This window comes from Mobula hypostoma, chromosome 3 (genome assembly GCF_963921235.1).
Source record: "Mobula hypostoma chromosome 3, sMobHyp1.1, whole genome shotgun sequence".
NCBI classification, from domain to species: Eukaryota; Metazoa; Chordata; class Chondrichthyes; order Myliobatiformes; family Myliobatidae; genus Mobula; species Mobula hypostoma.
Window position 1 is genome coordinate 19406013 of NC_086099.1, and position 17544 is coordinate 19423556.

Below are 17544 nucleotides of genomic sequence, written 5' to 3' on the forward strand. Positions count from 1 at the left end.
CCCGTCTCCCCTTCTCCCACCACCACTCTGCAACCCCGTCTCCCTCAGATCCCACTGTCAACTCCTGGGCCCTCAGAGGCTCCATCTTCCTCTCACCCCAACCCTCCCCTCTCCATTGACACCCCCAGCCTCCCCCTTCCCCCCTCTGATCCCAGCTCTCATCCATGCCGGGTCTTTACCATCCCCTCCGACCTTCAACTGTCGGAGGCAGAACGCTCTGTCCTCAGTAAGGGCCTCACCTTTGTCCCCCTTCGCCCACACCTTAGCGAGTTCCGTGTTCGCCATGATGCGGAACTTTTCTTCCGCTGTCTCCGTCTCCGAGCCTACTTCTTCAGCAAGGACTCTTCCACCCCTACCGATGACCCCTTCTCCCGTCTTCAACCCTCCTCTTCTTCATGGACACCCCGCTCTGGTCTTCTGCCTGCTCTGGATCTCTTTATCGCTAACTGCCGACGGGACATCAACTGTCTCGACTTCACCGCACCTTGTCCCCATTCCAGCCTCACTCCTTCGGAACGCTCTGCTCGCCACTCCCTCCGCACTAATCCTAACCTTATTATTAAACCCGCCGATAAGGGGGGTGCTGTTGTAGTCTGGCGTACTGACCTCTACCTTGCCGAGGCACAGCGACAACTCGCGGATACCTCCTCTTATTTACCCCTCGATCGTAACCCCACTAAGGAGCACCAGGCCATTGTCTCCCACACCATCACCGACTTTATCCGCTCAGGGGATCTCCCATCCACTGCTACCAACCTTATAGTTCCCACACCTCGCACTTCCCGTTTCTACCTCCTACCCAAGATCCACAAACCTGCCTGTCCTGGCCAACCTATTGTCTCAGCTTGCTCCTGCCCCACCGAACTCGTTTTTGCATACTTCGACACGGTTTTATCCCCCCTTGATCAATCCCTTCCGACCTATGTTCGTGACACTTCTCACGCTCTTAAACTTTTCGATGATTTTAAGTTCCCTGGCCCCCACTGCTTTATTTTCACCATGGATGTCCAGTCCCTATATACTTCCATCCCCCATCAGGAAGGTCTCAAAGCTCTCCGCTTCTTTTTGGATTCCAGACCTAATCAGTTCCCCTCTACCACCACTCTGCTCCGTCTAGCGGAATTAGTCCTTACTCTTAATAATTTCTCCTTTGGCTCCTCCCACTTCCTCCAAACTAAAGGTGTAGCTATGGGCACCCGTATGGGTCCTAGCTATGCCTGCGTTTTTGTTGGCTTTGTGGAAAAATCTATGTTCCGTGCCTATTCTGGTATCTGTCCCCCACTTTTCCTTCGCTATATCGACGACTGCATTGGCGCTGCTTCTTGCACGCATGCAGAGCTCATTGACTTTATTAACTTTGCCTCCAACTTTCACCCTGCCCTCAAGTTTACCTGGTCCATTTCCGACACCTCCCTCCCCTTTCTAGATCTTTCTGTCTCTATCTCTGGAGACAGCTTATCCACTGATGTCTACTATAAACCTACTGACTCTCACAGCTATCTGGACTATTCCGCTTCTCACCTTGTCTCTTGCAAAAACGCCATCCCCTTCTCACAATTCCTCCGTCTCCATCGCATCTGCTCTCAGGATGAGGCTTTTCATTCTAGGACGAGGGCGATGTCTTCCTTTTTTAAAGAAAGGGGGCTTCCCTTCCTCCACTATCAACTCTGCTCTTAAACGCATCTCCCCCATTTCACGTACATCTGCTCTCACTCCATCCTCCCGCCACCCCACTAGGAATAGGGTTCCCCTGGTCCTCACCTACCACCCCACCAGCCTCCGGGTCCAACATATTATTCTCCGTAACTTCCGCCACCTCCAACGGGATCCCACCACTAAGCACATCTTTCCCTCCCCCCCCGCATTCAGCAGGGATCGCTCCCTACGCAACTCCCTTGTCCATTCGTCCCCCCCATCCCTCCCCACTGATCTCCCTCCTGGCACTTATCCGTGTAAGCGGAACAAGTGCTACACGTGCCCTTACACTTCCTCCCTTACCACCATTCAGGGCCCCAAACAGTCCTTCCAGGTGAGGCAACACTTCACCTGTGAGTCGGCTGGGGTGATATACTGCTTCCGGTGCTCCCGATGTGGCCTTTTATATATTGGCGAGACCCGACGCAGACTGGGAGACCACTTTGCTGAACATCTACGCTCTGTCCGCCAGAGAAAGCAGGATCTCCCAGTGGCCACACATTTTAATTCCACATCCCATTCCCATTCTGACATGTCTATCCACGGCCTCCTCTACTGTAAAGATGAAGCCACACTCAGGTTGGAGGAACAACACCTTATATTCCGTCTGGGTAGCCTCCAACCTGATGGCATGAACATCGACTTCTCTAACTTCCGCTAATGCCCCACCTCCCCCTCGTACCCCATCTGTTACTTATTTTTATACACACATTCTTTCTCTCACTCTCCTTTTTCTCCCTCTGTCCCTCTGAATATACCCCTTGCCCATCCTCTGGGTCCCCCCCCCCACCTGTCTTTCTTCCCGGACCTCCTGTCCCATGATCCTCTCGTATCCCTTTTGCCTATCACCTGTCCAGCTCTTGGCTCCATCCCTCCCCCTCCTGTCTTCTCTATCATTTTGGATCTCCCCCTCCCCCTCCAACTTTCAAATCCCTTACTCACTCTTCCTTCAGTTAGTCCTGACGAAGGGTCTCGGCCTGAAACGTCGACTGCACCTCTTCTTAGAGATGCTGCCTGGCCTGCTGCGTTCACCAGCAACTTTTATGAACAGCATCTCCACCACAATAAAGTAACATCAACTCCAATGGATAGGTCATTTAACTTAACGTCTTCCTAAATAGATCCTTTACTCCCAGTTGAAGGAAGGTCTCCGAGCCTTTGGTGGGCAAAGGAATCTGTTCAAGAGACCGACCTCCGCTGTGTTGCAAAAAACAATTGGCAGCTGTAAAAGGAATGAATGAACAACCAAAAGACCCAACCAGTAATCACAGACATCTACATGGCACCAGAATATGTGGATTCTATATTGGCCCCTACAGCCACCAGAATACCCACCGATAGACAACCCCTTAGGAGATCATACTCGACTTGAGTGATTTCCCTAGACTAATTGATCACATGGGTGTAATAGGGCAGGATGGGCTTCTTGGGCCAGAAGGATCGGTTACTGTGAGATTTCTGGCAGAAACCACCCAGGGGAAACTGTCAAGAATCACACTGCCTGTTAGTATCAACTGAACATAATTACTACTTCATTACTAGTGGTGTTAGCCCAGAAGAGTATGTTGACATTGATACCCCATATCTTACCAGTGGAATTGAAGGAATTTGCAAAAGCAGCAATGGGTAGTATCTCTTCAATGCTTTGAATTGTCTGCTATGAGTTGTCCGTATTTTAGGAATATGCCAATCAATGCAGCCTGGTAGACACTTTTTTTGTGCTGGGTTTGAAGTCTTCACATTTACTTTCATTTGATTATATTGACATCATTTATATTTTCAGGAAATGATGAACCTCCTACACCACATTATAATAACAGCATCCTCCTTGACTTGGTGATGGAACAGCATCTTAATTTCCTCTTCAGTAGTGCCACTGATTTCCCCGGAATGAAGGATGGAATTGGGCTTCTTAAAGTATGGCTTCTTCAGAGGGAATTTAACAAGGTATGATATTACACTTCAGTGCACCTAGACAGACTGTCAATGTTAAACATCCAGTATCCATTACGATTTTTAAAATTTTTTTAAAAATAGGTTTGCAATTTTCATTTAAATATAAAACAATGGTTGACAGAATTGATTTTTATAGGCTGAAGATCATAATTGAAAACTTTGCAACCAGAACAGTTTTGAAATAAGTAATACGCAAGAAGTTCTAATGTAATCTAATACAGTACCATTAATCTGAATGTTTCATGACGTGTAGGGCAAGAAATATTGTAATCAATATACATTAGATTTCTCCTTCGAGTGAACAAATTCTCCCTCTCCCTTTCTGTGCTCCCCACTATGACCTTTCACTTCTTCTTACCAGCCTATCACCTCCCCTTGAGTCCCCTCCTCTTTCCCTTTCTCCTATGGTCCACTCTCCTCTCCTATCAGATTCCTTCCTCTCCAGCCCTTTATCTTTCCTACCCATCTGGCATTATCTATCACATTCCAGCTATCCTTCTCCTCCCGCCTTTTTATTTTGGTGTCCTCCCCCTTCCCTTCCAGTCCTGAGGTAGGATCTTGGCCCAAAACGTCATTTCCATAGCTGCTGCCTGACCTGCTGAGTTCCTCCAGTATTTTGTGTGTGTTACTCTGGATTTTCAGCATCTGCAGACTTGCCCGTGTTTGTAATCAATGTGGATTATGGTTTAAATCTGAAGCCACTGAGGAATAAACACTACCAAAGTATTACTTAATCCTCCTGAGCATTTTATTTTGCCATAATTGAATGATGCTCATAGAGTCAACACAACTACCTAGAAAATATGTAGTTCAATGTTTAATTCAAATGCGTAAAGAAAACTTTCTTTCTTGCTCTCAAGGGCTATGGCTGTTTTAATGGATTTCTAGCTTCAATGCTGGTGGCGTATTTGCTTTCGAAACGTAAACTAAACAAAATGATGAGTGGGTACCAGGTACTGCGGAATGTCCTTCAGTTTTTAGGTGAGTTAAAGGTGCAACTTCTTTGAATTCTACAGAAAAGATTAAATTTTGTTGGACTCAATCAACATGTGACACTCTCAATTTCTTAAGACATTAATTCTTAAAAAATGTTACTTTTTTGTCTCTGTTTATTACACTGTTTATTTTTGGCTTAGTTTCTCAATGGTTTATTCTCTGCACATACAATTGGAATGTAGTCATCAATAGTAAACAAGCTAATTTCAGTAATATAGAACTTAGCATAATTACCATAACGCATGATTCTCAGTTGTCTTTATGGAGTTGGAATGAATCAGTGATAGCTAGTTGGTGGTCTGGGAAATAGGTATTTGGGAACAATGAAATAGGGCTGGCGATTTAGGACCACAAACCAGTGCCACTATTTAGTAGATTATGAAATGCTCAAACTCAATGTAATTTACCCATCTTGCATTTGTATTACCTGATGCTCTGAGATTGCCCAATAAACAAAGCTGTATCTCCGCTTTAAAATTTTTTAATCACGTCCAGTATCACCATCCTTCCAGGGAGTGAATTCCGATTATATTTTGTAAGAACTTATTTTGGAGTAGTGTTAAACATTAGTACAAGTGTATAATTTACAGAAAATGAACCTTTCCAGTGAATGTGTGAAATATCATCATAGTTCCAGGGAGGCATGGTCATAGGTTCTTGCTATGGAATACAGAAATAGTTAACACAGAGAATAAGATGTTGCATAGCATTGTAAGCTACTGTTTCTGTTCCTAAAAATTTTGGATCTTTGAGAGCACTCCTCCACGTAAATCCTGAAGTGAACCGAATTTAATGCATTAATGTGCTATCAGACTACTAGGTTTCATGCAGTTCCTCACATAATGCATGGATTAAGAAGCTTTTTTCCTGGTATAAAGAATAAGTTGGCAAAAGAATGAAGATGGAGAAATACCAGACTAGCTGGTAAGGGAAGGGATTAGCCAACAGAGAAAACAGAAGCAATGCTGATGAATTTGCCAGAGCAATGAAAATGTTTGATTTTGACTTTGTGAAAGGGAGAGCTTTGATTTTAATTAAAGCAGAAAGATAAAGTGTAACACAAAATATGGCTCAGGATCCTAAAGAAAAAGAATGCAAATTAACATAAGAAAGATAAATATGTTAATAATGGAAAGAGATTTGAAAAGTAGGCTAAAAATGAGTGTTTTCTGTCATTTGACATTTGTTGAGTTTATTTCTTTTTTTTAATATTCTAGGGATAGAAAATTATGAGGGGTATAGATCGGATAAGTGTAAGCAGGCTTTTTCCTCTGAGCTTGGGTGGGACTACAACTGGAGGTCATGGATTAAGGGTGAAAGGTGAAATGTTTAAGTGGAACACGAGGGGAAACGTCTTCATTCAGAGGGTGGTGAGAATGTGGAACAGCTGCCAGCGCAAGTGGTACATGCAAGCTCGATTTCAATGTTTAAGAGAAGTTTGGATTGGTACGGGTTGGTGGGGGTATAGAGAGCTGTGGTCCCAGTGCAGGTCGGTGGGAGTAGGCAGCTTAAATGGTTCGGCACAGACTAGATGGGCTGCAGACGAGAAAATGTACAGATGCTGGAAATTCAAGCCACGCACACAAAATGCTGGAGGAACTCAGCAGGCCAGGCAGCATTAATGGTAAGCAATTGACCATCCAGTCAACGGGCTGAGACATCCAGTCCAGTCTTCCAACTTCCTTTCTAGTGCCGAGGAAGGGTCTTGGCCCAAAACGTTGACTGTTTGTTCATTTCCATGACCTGCTGAATCCCTCCAGCATTTTGTCTATGCTCCTTTTACTATATACAGTTTCCCAGATGTTGCCATTTGCTGTCTGACTGAAGGAAGTAATGTGTTGTGTAATGTAGAGTATCATTGGCAATGTGATGTAGAATGCCATTGATTGTCCTATGCAGTAGCACTTAATCACCAGATGGCTGCTCCCTTGGGTCCAGAACTCATTGGCAGCCTTGATCCAAAATAATAATTAAACTCCCGTGATGAAGTGAGAGCGGCTGCCCTGATATCAGAGCGGCATTTCATATCATGGCAGCATAGTGCCTTGATGCCAGTTGACTTTAATTTCATCAAACAGAACAATTCTCCACTGGTTGGAGACAAGTCACATTGTAGTTATAGGGAACTACAGCATAGAAACATGCCCTTTGGCCTAAAAGTCTGTGCAGACCTATTTTTATGGCTAGTCCCAGCAAACTGCACCTGGATCACAGCTTTCCACACTGCTCCCATCCACGTACCTAGCGTAACCTCTGGTTGTACTTTCACCCAACCTCAAGTGGAAAAAGCCTGCTTGCATTTACCCTATCTATACCTCTCATAAAGTCAATCAATTTAGCTCCAAGACGTTACTCCACAGAGTCAAAGAACAGTAAAGAAGTAGGCCCGTCAGCCCGTCTAGTCCATGCTGAACCATTAATCTGCCTAGTTCCATCAACCTGCACAGGGCCTCCATTTCCCCCCCATCCATATGCCTATCCAAATTTCTCTTAAATGGCGAAATTGACTCTATATCCACCAGGCATTCCTCGTGACAGTTTTCTATCCCCAACCATGTTAAAGTGCTTCATCAGTGACATTCCACCATAAGTTTGGAATTGGAATTGGGCACATTTTCTGCTGTTGCATCATCTTCAATACTTTTTGCAGCTCCTCAGCTCATGGGATCTCTTGTGGCTGTAGGACGATTCAGGAAACGGTATGATAAGGGACACCCATAAATGTCAGGAAGTAAGCATCACTGTCCTTGATGTTAATGTTAATGGAACATTTTCCACTGTTCTAAACTTCCATTTCAGCTGCCATTGGTGCACATTGACTGAATTGTATGTCCATAAAATACACCTTGAGGATTTGAGTTGTAGGGAAAGCAGTGCTAGCATTCATTTGAAGAAGTCGAGAATACAAGAGCAGGAATGTGATGCTGAGGCTGTATAAGGCATTGGTGAGGCTTCACTTTGAGTATTGTGAACAGTTTTAGGTTCCTCATCTAAGAAAAGATGTGTTGGCATTGGAGAGGGTTCAGAGGAGGTTGACAAGGATGATTCCAGGAATGAAAGGGTTATCATATAAGGAACGATTGATGGCTCTGGGTCTGTACTCACTGGAATTTAGAAGGATTGTGGTGGGGGGGGGGGAATCTCATTGAAACCTTTCAAATGTTGAAAGGCCTAGACAGAGTAGATATGGAAAGGATATTTCCCATGGTGGGGTAGTCTAGGACAAGAGGGCACAGCCTCAGGACAGAGGGGCGCCCTTTCAAAATGGAGTTGCGGCAAAATTTGTTTAGCCAGATGGTGGTGAATTTGTTACCACAGGCAGCTGTGGAGGCTCGGTCGTTGGGTGTATTTAAGGGAGAGCTTGATAGGTTCTTGATTGGACACGGCATCAAAGGTTATGGGGAGAAGGCCGGGGAGTGGAACTGAGGAGGGAGAGAAAAGGATCAGCCATGATTGAATGGCGGAGCAGATTAGATGGGCCAAATGGCCTAAAAATTCTGCTCCCATGTCTTATGGTCTTATGGAAAGATTGAATAATTTACAACTTCATTCCTTGGAGTTTAGGAAAATGAGGGGAGTTCATAAAGAGATATGCAAAATCATGAGAGGAATAGATAAGGTTGATGCAAGCAGGCTTTTTCCATTAAGGTTGGGTGGGACTAGAACTAGAGGTCATAGCTTTAAGGTGAAAGCTGAAAAATTTGAGGGGAACCTGAGGGGTAATGTCTTTTGTCAGAGAATGGTATGAGTGTGGAACAAGTTGCCAGCAGAAGTGATAGGTATGGGTTCAATTGTAAAATGTTTTAAGATAAATTTGGATAGGTTGTATGGATGAGAGAGGTATGAAGGGTCATGGTCCAGGTGAGGGATCAGTACGGACTTGATGAGATGGAGGGCCTATTTCTGGGCTTTAGTGCTATGACTATACTCTATAATTAACCAAGGCAAGTGGCCTCTGCCACTTGGAAGGACAAAGGCAGCAAGCATTTGGGAATGTGGTAGCTTGCAGATTCCCTTGTAACACCATCCAGACTTGAAAATATGTCATCACTTCTTTGTTATCGATCCAAATTCTGGTACTCACTACCTAACAGCGTTGTGAGATAACCTTTGTCAGAGGAGCTGCAGCTTTTGAGATTTAGTCTTTGCCATCTTTGAAAGAATATTTCCAGCCTTGCCACCAACGCTACGTTCTGTAAATGAATTGTTAAAAATAAGGTTTGATCCCCGATGTGGGCTGAATTAATTGTTCTCAGCTATGGTAATAATTGGGGAGTTATAATTGGTCTTGATGCCTCGGGGTTTAAAATCAGCCAAGGTTCTGAATTGAATTTTTAATTGCTGGAAAAATGTGCACATCTGTGGCAGGTGAAGCTTGGACCTGGAATGGTCCAACGATGAAACAAAATTATACCACCAGAGATCCTGAATCTGAAGTAGAGGCAGGAAATGATGTAAACAAGGCTGATATGGTGAATGTTTCTTTCTTTTGTTGCTTTTTCAGTCTACGGAATTTTTGTTGTTCAGACTTGGACTTTGAATAGTGGCCATCAGAGGGTTTAAATAATGGCTTTGAAGGGTGTCCAACGAGGGTGAAGGGACTTGTCATGTTTGTTCTGGGGCGGCTCACTCATCTTTGGTTCCCATCAGATGCTCTGCTCTCACCTGTGGCTGCTGGTAGCTGTTTGCATGTGATAGTGACCACACCCCGATACACTGCCTCAGCAGGCGGGTTGAACCATGTGAGGGCAGCCAGCAGCCTCATACTCCGTTGAGATAGAGATATGCCTGACTTAGCATGCAAAAGTCAGCTCCGGGCAGGGCAGATGAGACCAACAGTGAGGTCCAAAGGCCAGAAAACTGGTTCTGCAATGCTCCGGGGACAGTGAAGGGCATGACGAGGCACAGAAGACGTCATGGTCATCCACTGCAATAAAGATGACCCGTTTGTGACATTTGGTCGTACCACTGGGCCCGGACTTCTGAGATCGAGAGAGTTGAATGGCCCCAGTGCAATGACTTTTCCACTTTAAAACCTCTCCTGCACAGGTTTCCTGTCATCATTGGACATGATGGATAACCACCACCGTTAGAAGGTCATTGACAGGAACTCGATGCTATTTTACTGAGAAGAGCAGAGGAATCGGGGAAGAATTACATTAAGATGTTTTCCTGGATACATTTAAAGTGGAGGTCGATAGATTATAGATTAGTAAAGGTGTCAGAGGTTATGGGGAGAAGTTAGGAGAATGGGGTTGAGAGGCAGAAATGTACCAGCCATGTTTGAATGGCAGAGCAGGCACATGGACTAAATGGACGAGTTCTGCTCCAGTGTCTTATGTTTGACATGAGGGGGGTGGCGTGGGAGAATGAGCTTCTAATTTTACATAACTCTGGCCAAGAAAAACCAGACATTTCACTGACCCTGCCCTGAGTTAGTTATTTTGTGAAATTTAAGACCTGATTTTTAATAATTTTTTCGTTGTTAATTTTGTTCAGCCGTCACGGACCTCGCTCAAAATGGCATCAGCCTTTTCCAGGGCACCGATGACTCAGCGGTAAGATGACATTTTGCTATATCTTCTATGCTTTTTATAACATTAAACATGCACCAACGAAGCCACTTCAAGCTGCCCTCTTGAGCCCAATTAAATTTGAGAAGGATTCTCCACAAAGCACTTACTATGGTAGCCTCATTAAATTTTTCATTCCTTCTGTTTCGACTGGCAAGATAGTGGCACTTGAGTTAATAAACCGTACTCTGGATGGTTGGCTTTGAATTGTATCATACTCAACAGGACTGGCAATGTCTGCTTGTGTATAAAACATCTTCTCTGATTACCATAAAATGACATAGAAGAGAGTTGTCTTTTTTTGCATTTCTAATGATGTAAACATTTTTGATTTGATGAAATTCTAATGATGATTCAAAAATTTTATTAATTCTGTTGAGTTCCAAGGTAAAGTTGCTTTTTTGGCTTAGTAAATTGTTGCACGAGTTGGTATACCATGCACGCTGGGATGAGCGCTGATTAGAAATGTCTCTCGTTCTTAGTTTTAATACTCCTTGACAGAGGGCTGGAGTCTAGACATGGCACCATTTTGTTCTGTTAATAATCACTTCTGTTTAATTATTAACAGCAGAAGAAGGTGTTTAGTGGTGGTTTACAAGCATCACTGGGAGCATTGATGTTGTTCACAATTTGCATCAGTGATTTAGACTTTAAAATCAGAAACATTAGTCAAAGGATTCCAAACTGAGCAGTGAGTATTGGGGGCAAAGTGCATAGACATGGGTAGCAGCCGGTACCAAGGAAGCTTGCAACAGTCAAATAAAATTAACAAGTTAATTAGGGACAAATAATTGTATGTATTCAAATCAGAGAAGTGCAAGATAGTACATTTGTAGGTAGAATAGAACATTACTACTCGGAAGGTATAGTCTAATTTTATGTAGAGATACAAGGGGATCTTGGAGTACAAATACACTCACGCCTAAGATTGTTCCACTGATGAATGACTTAATTGCTTTGAAGTTTGTTGTCAGTGTTCGGATGCCTGTGCCAATTATTCACTTTCTAATACTCACTCTAAAGTAGGATCACAAGAGGATCCTTTCACCTTTTGGATGTGTTTTGCCTTGGATTAAATCAAAGTTAATCTGTTTCTCAGCCTCTTTCCCTTCATATTTTTAGTCGATATAAAACTTAATTAAGAATTGCGAGGACTGCTGAGAGGATCATCAGGGCCTCTCTGTTCCACCCATCAGAAATGTTTACCCAGAACGTTGTGTATGCCAGGCCTTTAGCATTGTCAGTGATCTCTTTCATCCATCCAACAATCTCTTTGACTCCCTACCGTGAGGTGGGAGGTGAAATAGCATGAGGCCAAGAACTGTTAGGATGGGAAACAGCTTCTTCCCCTAGACAGTAAGACTGCTGAACTCTCTGCCACTTTCCAGGTCTCATCACGTCTGAAGCTCCATTAGCTGTATACTGCTTATGTTTCAACTTGTATTGTAAATGTACATTATTATTTGTTAATTTGTTTGTGGTAATATTACTTTGTCTTAGGTGTGTGAGTTATATGTACTGTGCTGTGCACCTTGATCCGAAGGAACGTTGTTTCTTTTGGTGGAATGAATATGTATGGTTGAATGAGAAACTGAACTTAAATTTGAACGATCTAAGTTTAAGGAACTGCATCCCAATGAATCTGTCCTATAATAACTCCATACCAATTTATCCATTGCCACCGGTTTGCGATCCCAGATGAAGTTGTTATACTTGCATGATATACCCACAGCTCCAGATTGCTCCAAAGTCGATTCTTTGTTTCAATCCTACATTAGCAATTAGTAAACAAACATTGAAGCATTATTGAGCATTATCTCTGTAAAGATATGACCTTCACAGTTCCAAGCTTAAAACTGCCATGAAATAAGCATAAATACGTAACTTATCCCCTTTGCTTTTACTGCGTCCCCACTCATGTGACTAGTTACCATAGTACACATAATAACTACACAGCAGAGAATACATGGCTTCTGCCAATGCCATTGTCTTGTTCCATTTTACACCATATTTTTCCCTTTAAAAAGAAGACGAGCTAAATATTTCTAAGAGCTCTGCTCTGTATCTCCTTGCACCCTCCGGCAGCTCAGTTTGTATTTCCTGTACCCTATCAAAGGCTAATCTTCACACAGTCTTCTCAGGCACTACTTTCATGGCATCTTTGCTGACCCTTATCAGTAACTGGATTCCTAGTTATTTTTTGCTCATTGCAGTGGTTTGGAATCATTCTAATGTAGTCTTGGCTGAGGTTGATAATCTGTCACTGTCGAAGGACTGGATCTGTGGAATATGATTCAGATCTTCCCTCTTCCCTAGCAGACTTGTACTTACTATTTGCTTTATTTATTTCAGTTTGCTTTCTGTACACTTTTGATGTAAGAATTTTGTTTTTGCCAGTATATGTCAGAATATGCTTCCTTTTTGGACATTGCTTATATTTCATTGTGTTTGCAGACATAACAGAATCGGGTTTAATATCACTGGCATATGTTTTGAAATTGGTTATTTTGCTTCAGCAGTATATAACAATAAAAACTATAAATTACTATGTATTGTCTGTAAGATTAAGTTAAGAAAGTAGTGCAGAAAGAGGAAAATTAATACTGAGGTAGTGTTTACAGGTTCAATGTCCATTCAGAAATCTGATGGCGTAGGAGAAGAAGCTGTTCCTGAAATGCTGAGTGTGTGTCTTCAGGCTCCTGTACCTCCTCCTTGATTGTAGCAATAACCTGGGTGAATGGGATCCTTATCGATAGGTGCTGCCTTTCTGAGGCATCGCCTTTTGAAGTTGTCCAGGATGCTCAGGAGGCTCGTGCCCATGATGGAGCTGGCTGAGCTTACAACTTTCTGCAGCTTTTTCCAGCCCTGTGCAATGGCCCCTCCATACCAGACAGTGATGCAACAAGGTAGAGTGCTCTCCATGGTACATCTGTTGAAGTTTGCAAATGTCTTTGGTGATATACCAACTCTCCTCAAATTTCCTTTTTTTTTTAAATTTTATTTTTATTTGGATAAGGAATTCACAAATATCATGTACTTTTTTCACACATATAACCTTTTCCATTTTTTTATATGTATAAAACTACAATTATTTATACATTCTTAAGTACACATTGAGATGATATAAAAGGAAAATAAACACTTAAATAGATAATTATGTACTGTGGTAAATCTAACCTATTAGGCTAAGTAATGGTATTAGTTGTTAAGAAAAATGGTAATAATAGTTTCCATATAACCCTTCTGGACCATTTCCACTGGTCCAAAATGTTGTATATAAGCCTATGTAACAACCATTGTAGGTGTTTATATCCTAATTTGTTCATGTTTGCTCCTGCCCGCAGACATAATTACCCAATCCCTATGTACTTATTTACTTAATTTTTTCATTTTTTTTATCCCGTTCCCAAATCTTTCCCTTTACTTGTGTTAATTCTCTATTTTCCAAAAGAAAACAAAAAAAAAGACATTTAGACTAGGGGTGCTTACATTGGCAATATTACTGTGTTGATGAGAAGAGCAATATAAATCATTAGGAGAGTCATCTAAAGTCTGCTCGCATTGGGGTTATATATTCAATCCATTTATTCCAGATTTGATAAAATTTTTCTTTTTGAATTCTCAAGGAGTAAGTCAACTTTTCCATTTTAAATATTTCCAAGATAATTTCGTGCCAATCTTCTAATGTAGGTGGTATTGGATTTAGCCACTTTCTAGTGATTGATTTCTTACTTGCCGCTAAGAGGGCCTGCAGCAACTTTATATCTTCCTTCTGTTCAAGAAACAATACATGCCCCAAATAGAGCGTCTCAAAGTTCGGAGGTATCTGGGACCTAAGTACCTTAACTAATGTTCTATGAATACCTTTCTCCTCAAATTTCCAATGAAATGTAGCTGCCTTCATGCCTTCTTTGTAACTGCATCAATATGTTGGGCCCAGGATAGATCCTGAGAGATGCTGACACCCAGGAACTTGAAACTGCTCACCCTTTCCACTTCTGATCCCTCTATAGAGACTGGTGTGTGTTCCTTTGACTTCCCTGTCCTGAAGCCAACAATTAATTCTTTGGTCTTACTGACCTTGAGTGCATGCTTGTTGCTGCAACATCACTCAACGAGCTGATCTATCTCGTTCCTGTACACCTGCTCACACCATCCAAAATTCTCCAAACAGTAGTTGCATCATTGGCAAGTTTACAGAAGTGTTTGAGCTATGCCTAGCCACACAGCCGTGGCTGTAGAGAGCGTAAAGCATAAGAATATACTTGGACAATTTGTTTATTCTGGAGAATATTGCAAGTTTCATGTGATGGTCTGTTGCCTTGGGTTGGCTTCATTAGGGATTGGCCAGATAATGTTGAGTTTTATTTATTTAAGTAGATAACATGCTAACATTTTTTCCATAGCCATCACTTGCAGACTTTCATCAGGCTTTTGAAGTTGTATTTGTGGATCCCTCAGGATTTGTAAACCTCTGTGCTGAGATGACAGCAAACAAATACAAGCAGGTACGGAATGTGATATCGTTGCTAATTGTTTTCGTTGTATATTGGGACTAATTTATAAGAAAAGTTTCATGTCTGTAGGCTTTTATGAAGGAAAATATGTTATGTTAATGTGTTAAATTTACAAACATTTGTATTATTTACTGATGTTTGAAATCCATGCTTTTCTCTTTTGCCCATCTCCAAATTTTCCTTCCTGCTATCCTGAAAATTGATTCTAATTTGCATTTCCCAGCCCTGTGATACCTTGAAGAAATGATCATTCTTATATTAGTGAATAGAGTCTTAGAACAATCCAGTGCAGAAACCAACCATTCAGCCCATCTAGTCCATGCCAAGCTATTATGCTGCCTAGTTCCATTGACCTGCACCCAGACCATAGCCCTCTGTAACTATCCAAATTTCTCTTAAATGTTGAGATCAAATATTGACATCTTATTTGAACTTGTGGCTCCCAACTATATACTCTGGCTGCTTTTAACTACCTCTTTGGCACGGTGTACTTTTCAATGATATTCATGCAGACAGTGAAGTGGAGTTGGAATCAGTTATTTCTTCTAATGCCGTTCTGTGATCAATTAACTCAGCATTGATTAGTAATTCAGGCTGAGTGTTTGCGTTCTCTAATTTACCCAAGTCTCTGGTCGTCCAACGAAACTATTAATCAATATGGTGAAAAACTACAGAATATAGAAGGAAATATTACTTGTCACTTCCTGTGTATTGTCCATACCTGTCTCCTGTCTTTCAGGATATTCCTCAGTTTTGATACAAGATTACTGAAGTTCTTTCACTTCCACTTCTTCAAAGCAAATTGTAGAACCTTATCAAATGCGCTTTGTAAGCCTGAATGGTTAGAGTCGCATTGCACAAGCGGGCCATTTGGCCCTTGTTCTCTTTGTTAGCTCATGACTAAGAGGTGTCCAATTTATATTCACAACTGCGCAAATTAGACCTTTCCATGCTGCTTTTTCACAGATATTACAGGCTTTAATTCCACCCTTGGGCAGTGTGGTCTAAATTGTAAAGCTTTTGTGGATCTGATGCAGAGGGGGGCAGTGGGAACATTCTCATTTCTTTTCTAGTTCTTTCGTTGGTTGATTTAAACCTTTTGATCTTTGGTTGCCAAAGCTTTTCATCAAAACATTTCATGATACTGTTTTCCGTTACAGGTTTCCCTTTGTAGCTCTTTACTTATGATGACAGATTGTTCTCCTGATGGTTCTCATCTCTTCTATCATTATGGCAAACCTCTTCTATGTCTTCTGCAAGGTCTTGTTATTAGTAACAGCTGAATAACCCGGAAGAGAGTTGTTTACTGCATTCTTCTAGCTGTGTTCAGTACTCTGAGCCCTGACCTCATTTAACATCTTTTTGTCTGGCACGTTATAAAATGCATTACAGAAACCGAAGTGCCACTAGCAGGGCCTTTCCTGTCATCACTACCACTTAAATTCTCACAAAACTAAACAACGTTCAAAGTACGTATATTATCAGAGTATGTATACTGTATACAACCTTGAGATTTGTCTCCTTACGGACAGTTACAAAACAAGGAAACCCATTAAGAAAGACCGTCAAGCACTCAATGTGCAAAAAAAAGGAACAAATTGTGCAAACAATAAAAAATAAGCAAAGAACATTCAGAATTAAATTTCACCAAAATGAGTTCACAGCCATGAAGCCAGTCACAGCCAATCCAGGAGCCCGTTAGTTGCAGGCCACAGCCTCAGGCTATGTCCACACTGGACCGGATAAATCCATAACTGAAGCCTTTTCTTTTCGTTTTGACCCTCTGTCCACACTGAAGCAGCGTTTTCCTCCCCTGAAAACACAGATTTTCTAAAACGTCCGCCAGAGTGTGTAAATTTGAAAACGTCGATTGTGCAGAGCAGTGTGGACGGGGTAAACAGATAATTTTAAAATCGCTGTCATGATGTGCCAGAACAGATGGCGGCAGTATGGCATTTTATTGTTTTCTTGAACGCAACCCCCCACACAACCTAACAATTTCAGAACAGACGGCAATGAGACTGAAGCTAGAAGAGTTAGAAATGTACTCACCAAATACTTTGACTCATTGCTTACTGAATAAATAAGTATAGAAACATAGAAAATAGGTGCAGGAGTAGGCCATTCGGCCCTTCGAGTCTGCACCGCCATTCAGTATGATCATGGCTGATCATCCAACTCAGAACCCTGTACCTGCCTTCTGTCCATACCCCCGATCCCTTTAGCCACACGGACCATATCTAACTCCCCCTTAAATATAGCCAATTAAGTATACTCACTTTGCCCTGTTTTCTGTCCTTGCTTGTATGAAGGTGGTTTATCTATTTATGCAAGTACTTCTCTGACAATAGATGTGTAACAGCCTAATGTAACATTGTATGGAAATACAAGATAACACTGATGCAGACATGTTTTATACATTTAACAAGGTGCTTTATTAATGCAACAGAGTTAGTCAGTTTTTCAATGTTCGTCGTCAGCCGGGTCTTACTGTCCGTGAACGCCCTGTTGGTTGCCTCCATATGCTCCAGTATTTGTTGTTTTTTAGTTTTAAGTCCTCTGTGCGAGAGCCAACAGCAATTCCTTTAAAGTTTTTCTAGTCTGTAACTGGACAAACACGCACCAAGTACACCGTTTATTCTTCGCTTGTTTTCTGTGTGTCCTGCACATGCCCAGTCGGAGGAGATTCGCCCAAATATCCGTTCTAATGTGGACGGAGATATTTTTAAAAACGCTTGGTGTGGACCCCTATTGTTTTCACGCGAAACCGGCGTTTTCAAAATTATCCGGTCTAGTGTGGACATAGC

The 17544-nt window shown here is 42.1% G+C and overlaps 1 protein-coding gene across 2 annotated transcripts in view; it reads left to right on the plus strand.

Moving 5' to 3' along the window:
* The window catches only part of nol6 (nucleolar protein 6 (RNA-associated)), a 342540-nt gene that overhangs the window by 39565 nt on the left and 285431 nt on the right, over positions 1–17544 (plus strand). For both annotated transcript variants that reach the window (XR_010017339.1, XM_063042766.1), the window contains exons 7-10: positions 3479–3642; positions 4512–4632; positions 10147–10205; positions 14627–14728. Coding sequence is in view for 1 of the 2 variants with exons in the window: in XM_063042766.1 (XP_062898836.1) it covers positions 3479–3642; positions 4512–4632; positions 10147–10205; positions 14627–14728 (446 nt within the window). In the remaining variant the exon portion in view is untranslated. The remainder of the gene's footprint in view (positions 1–3478; positions 3643–4511; positions 4633–10146; positions 10206–14626; positions 14729–17544) is intronic.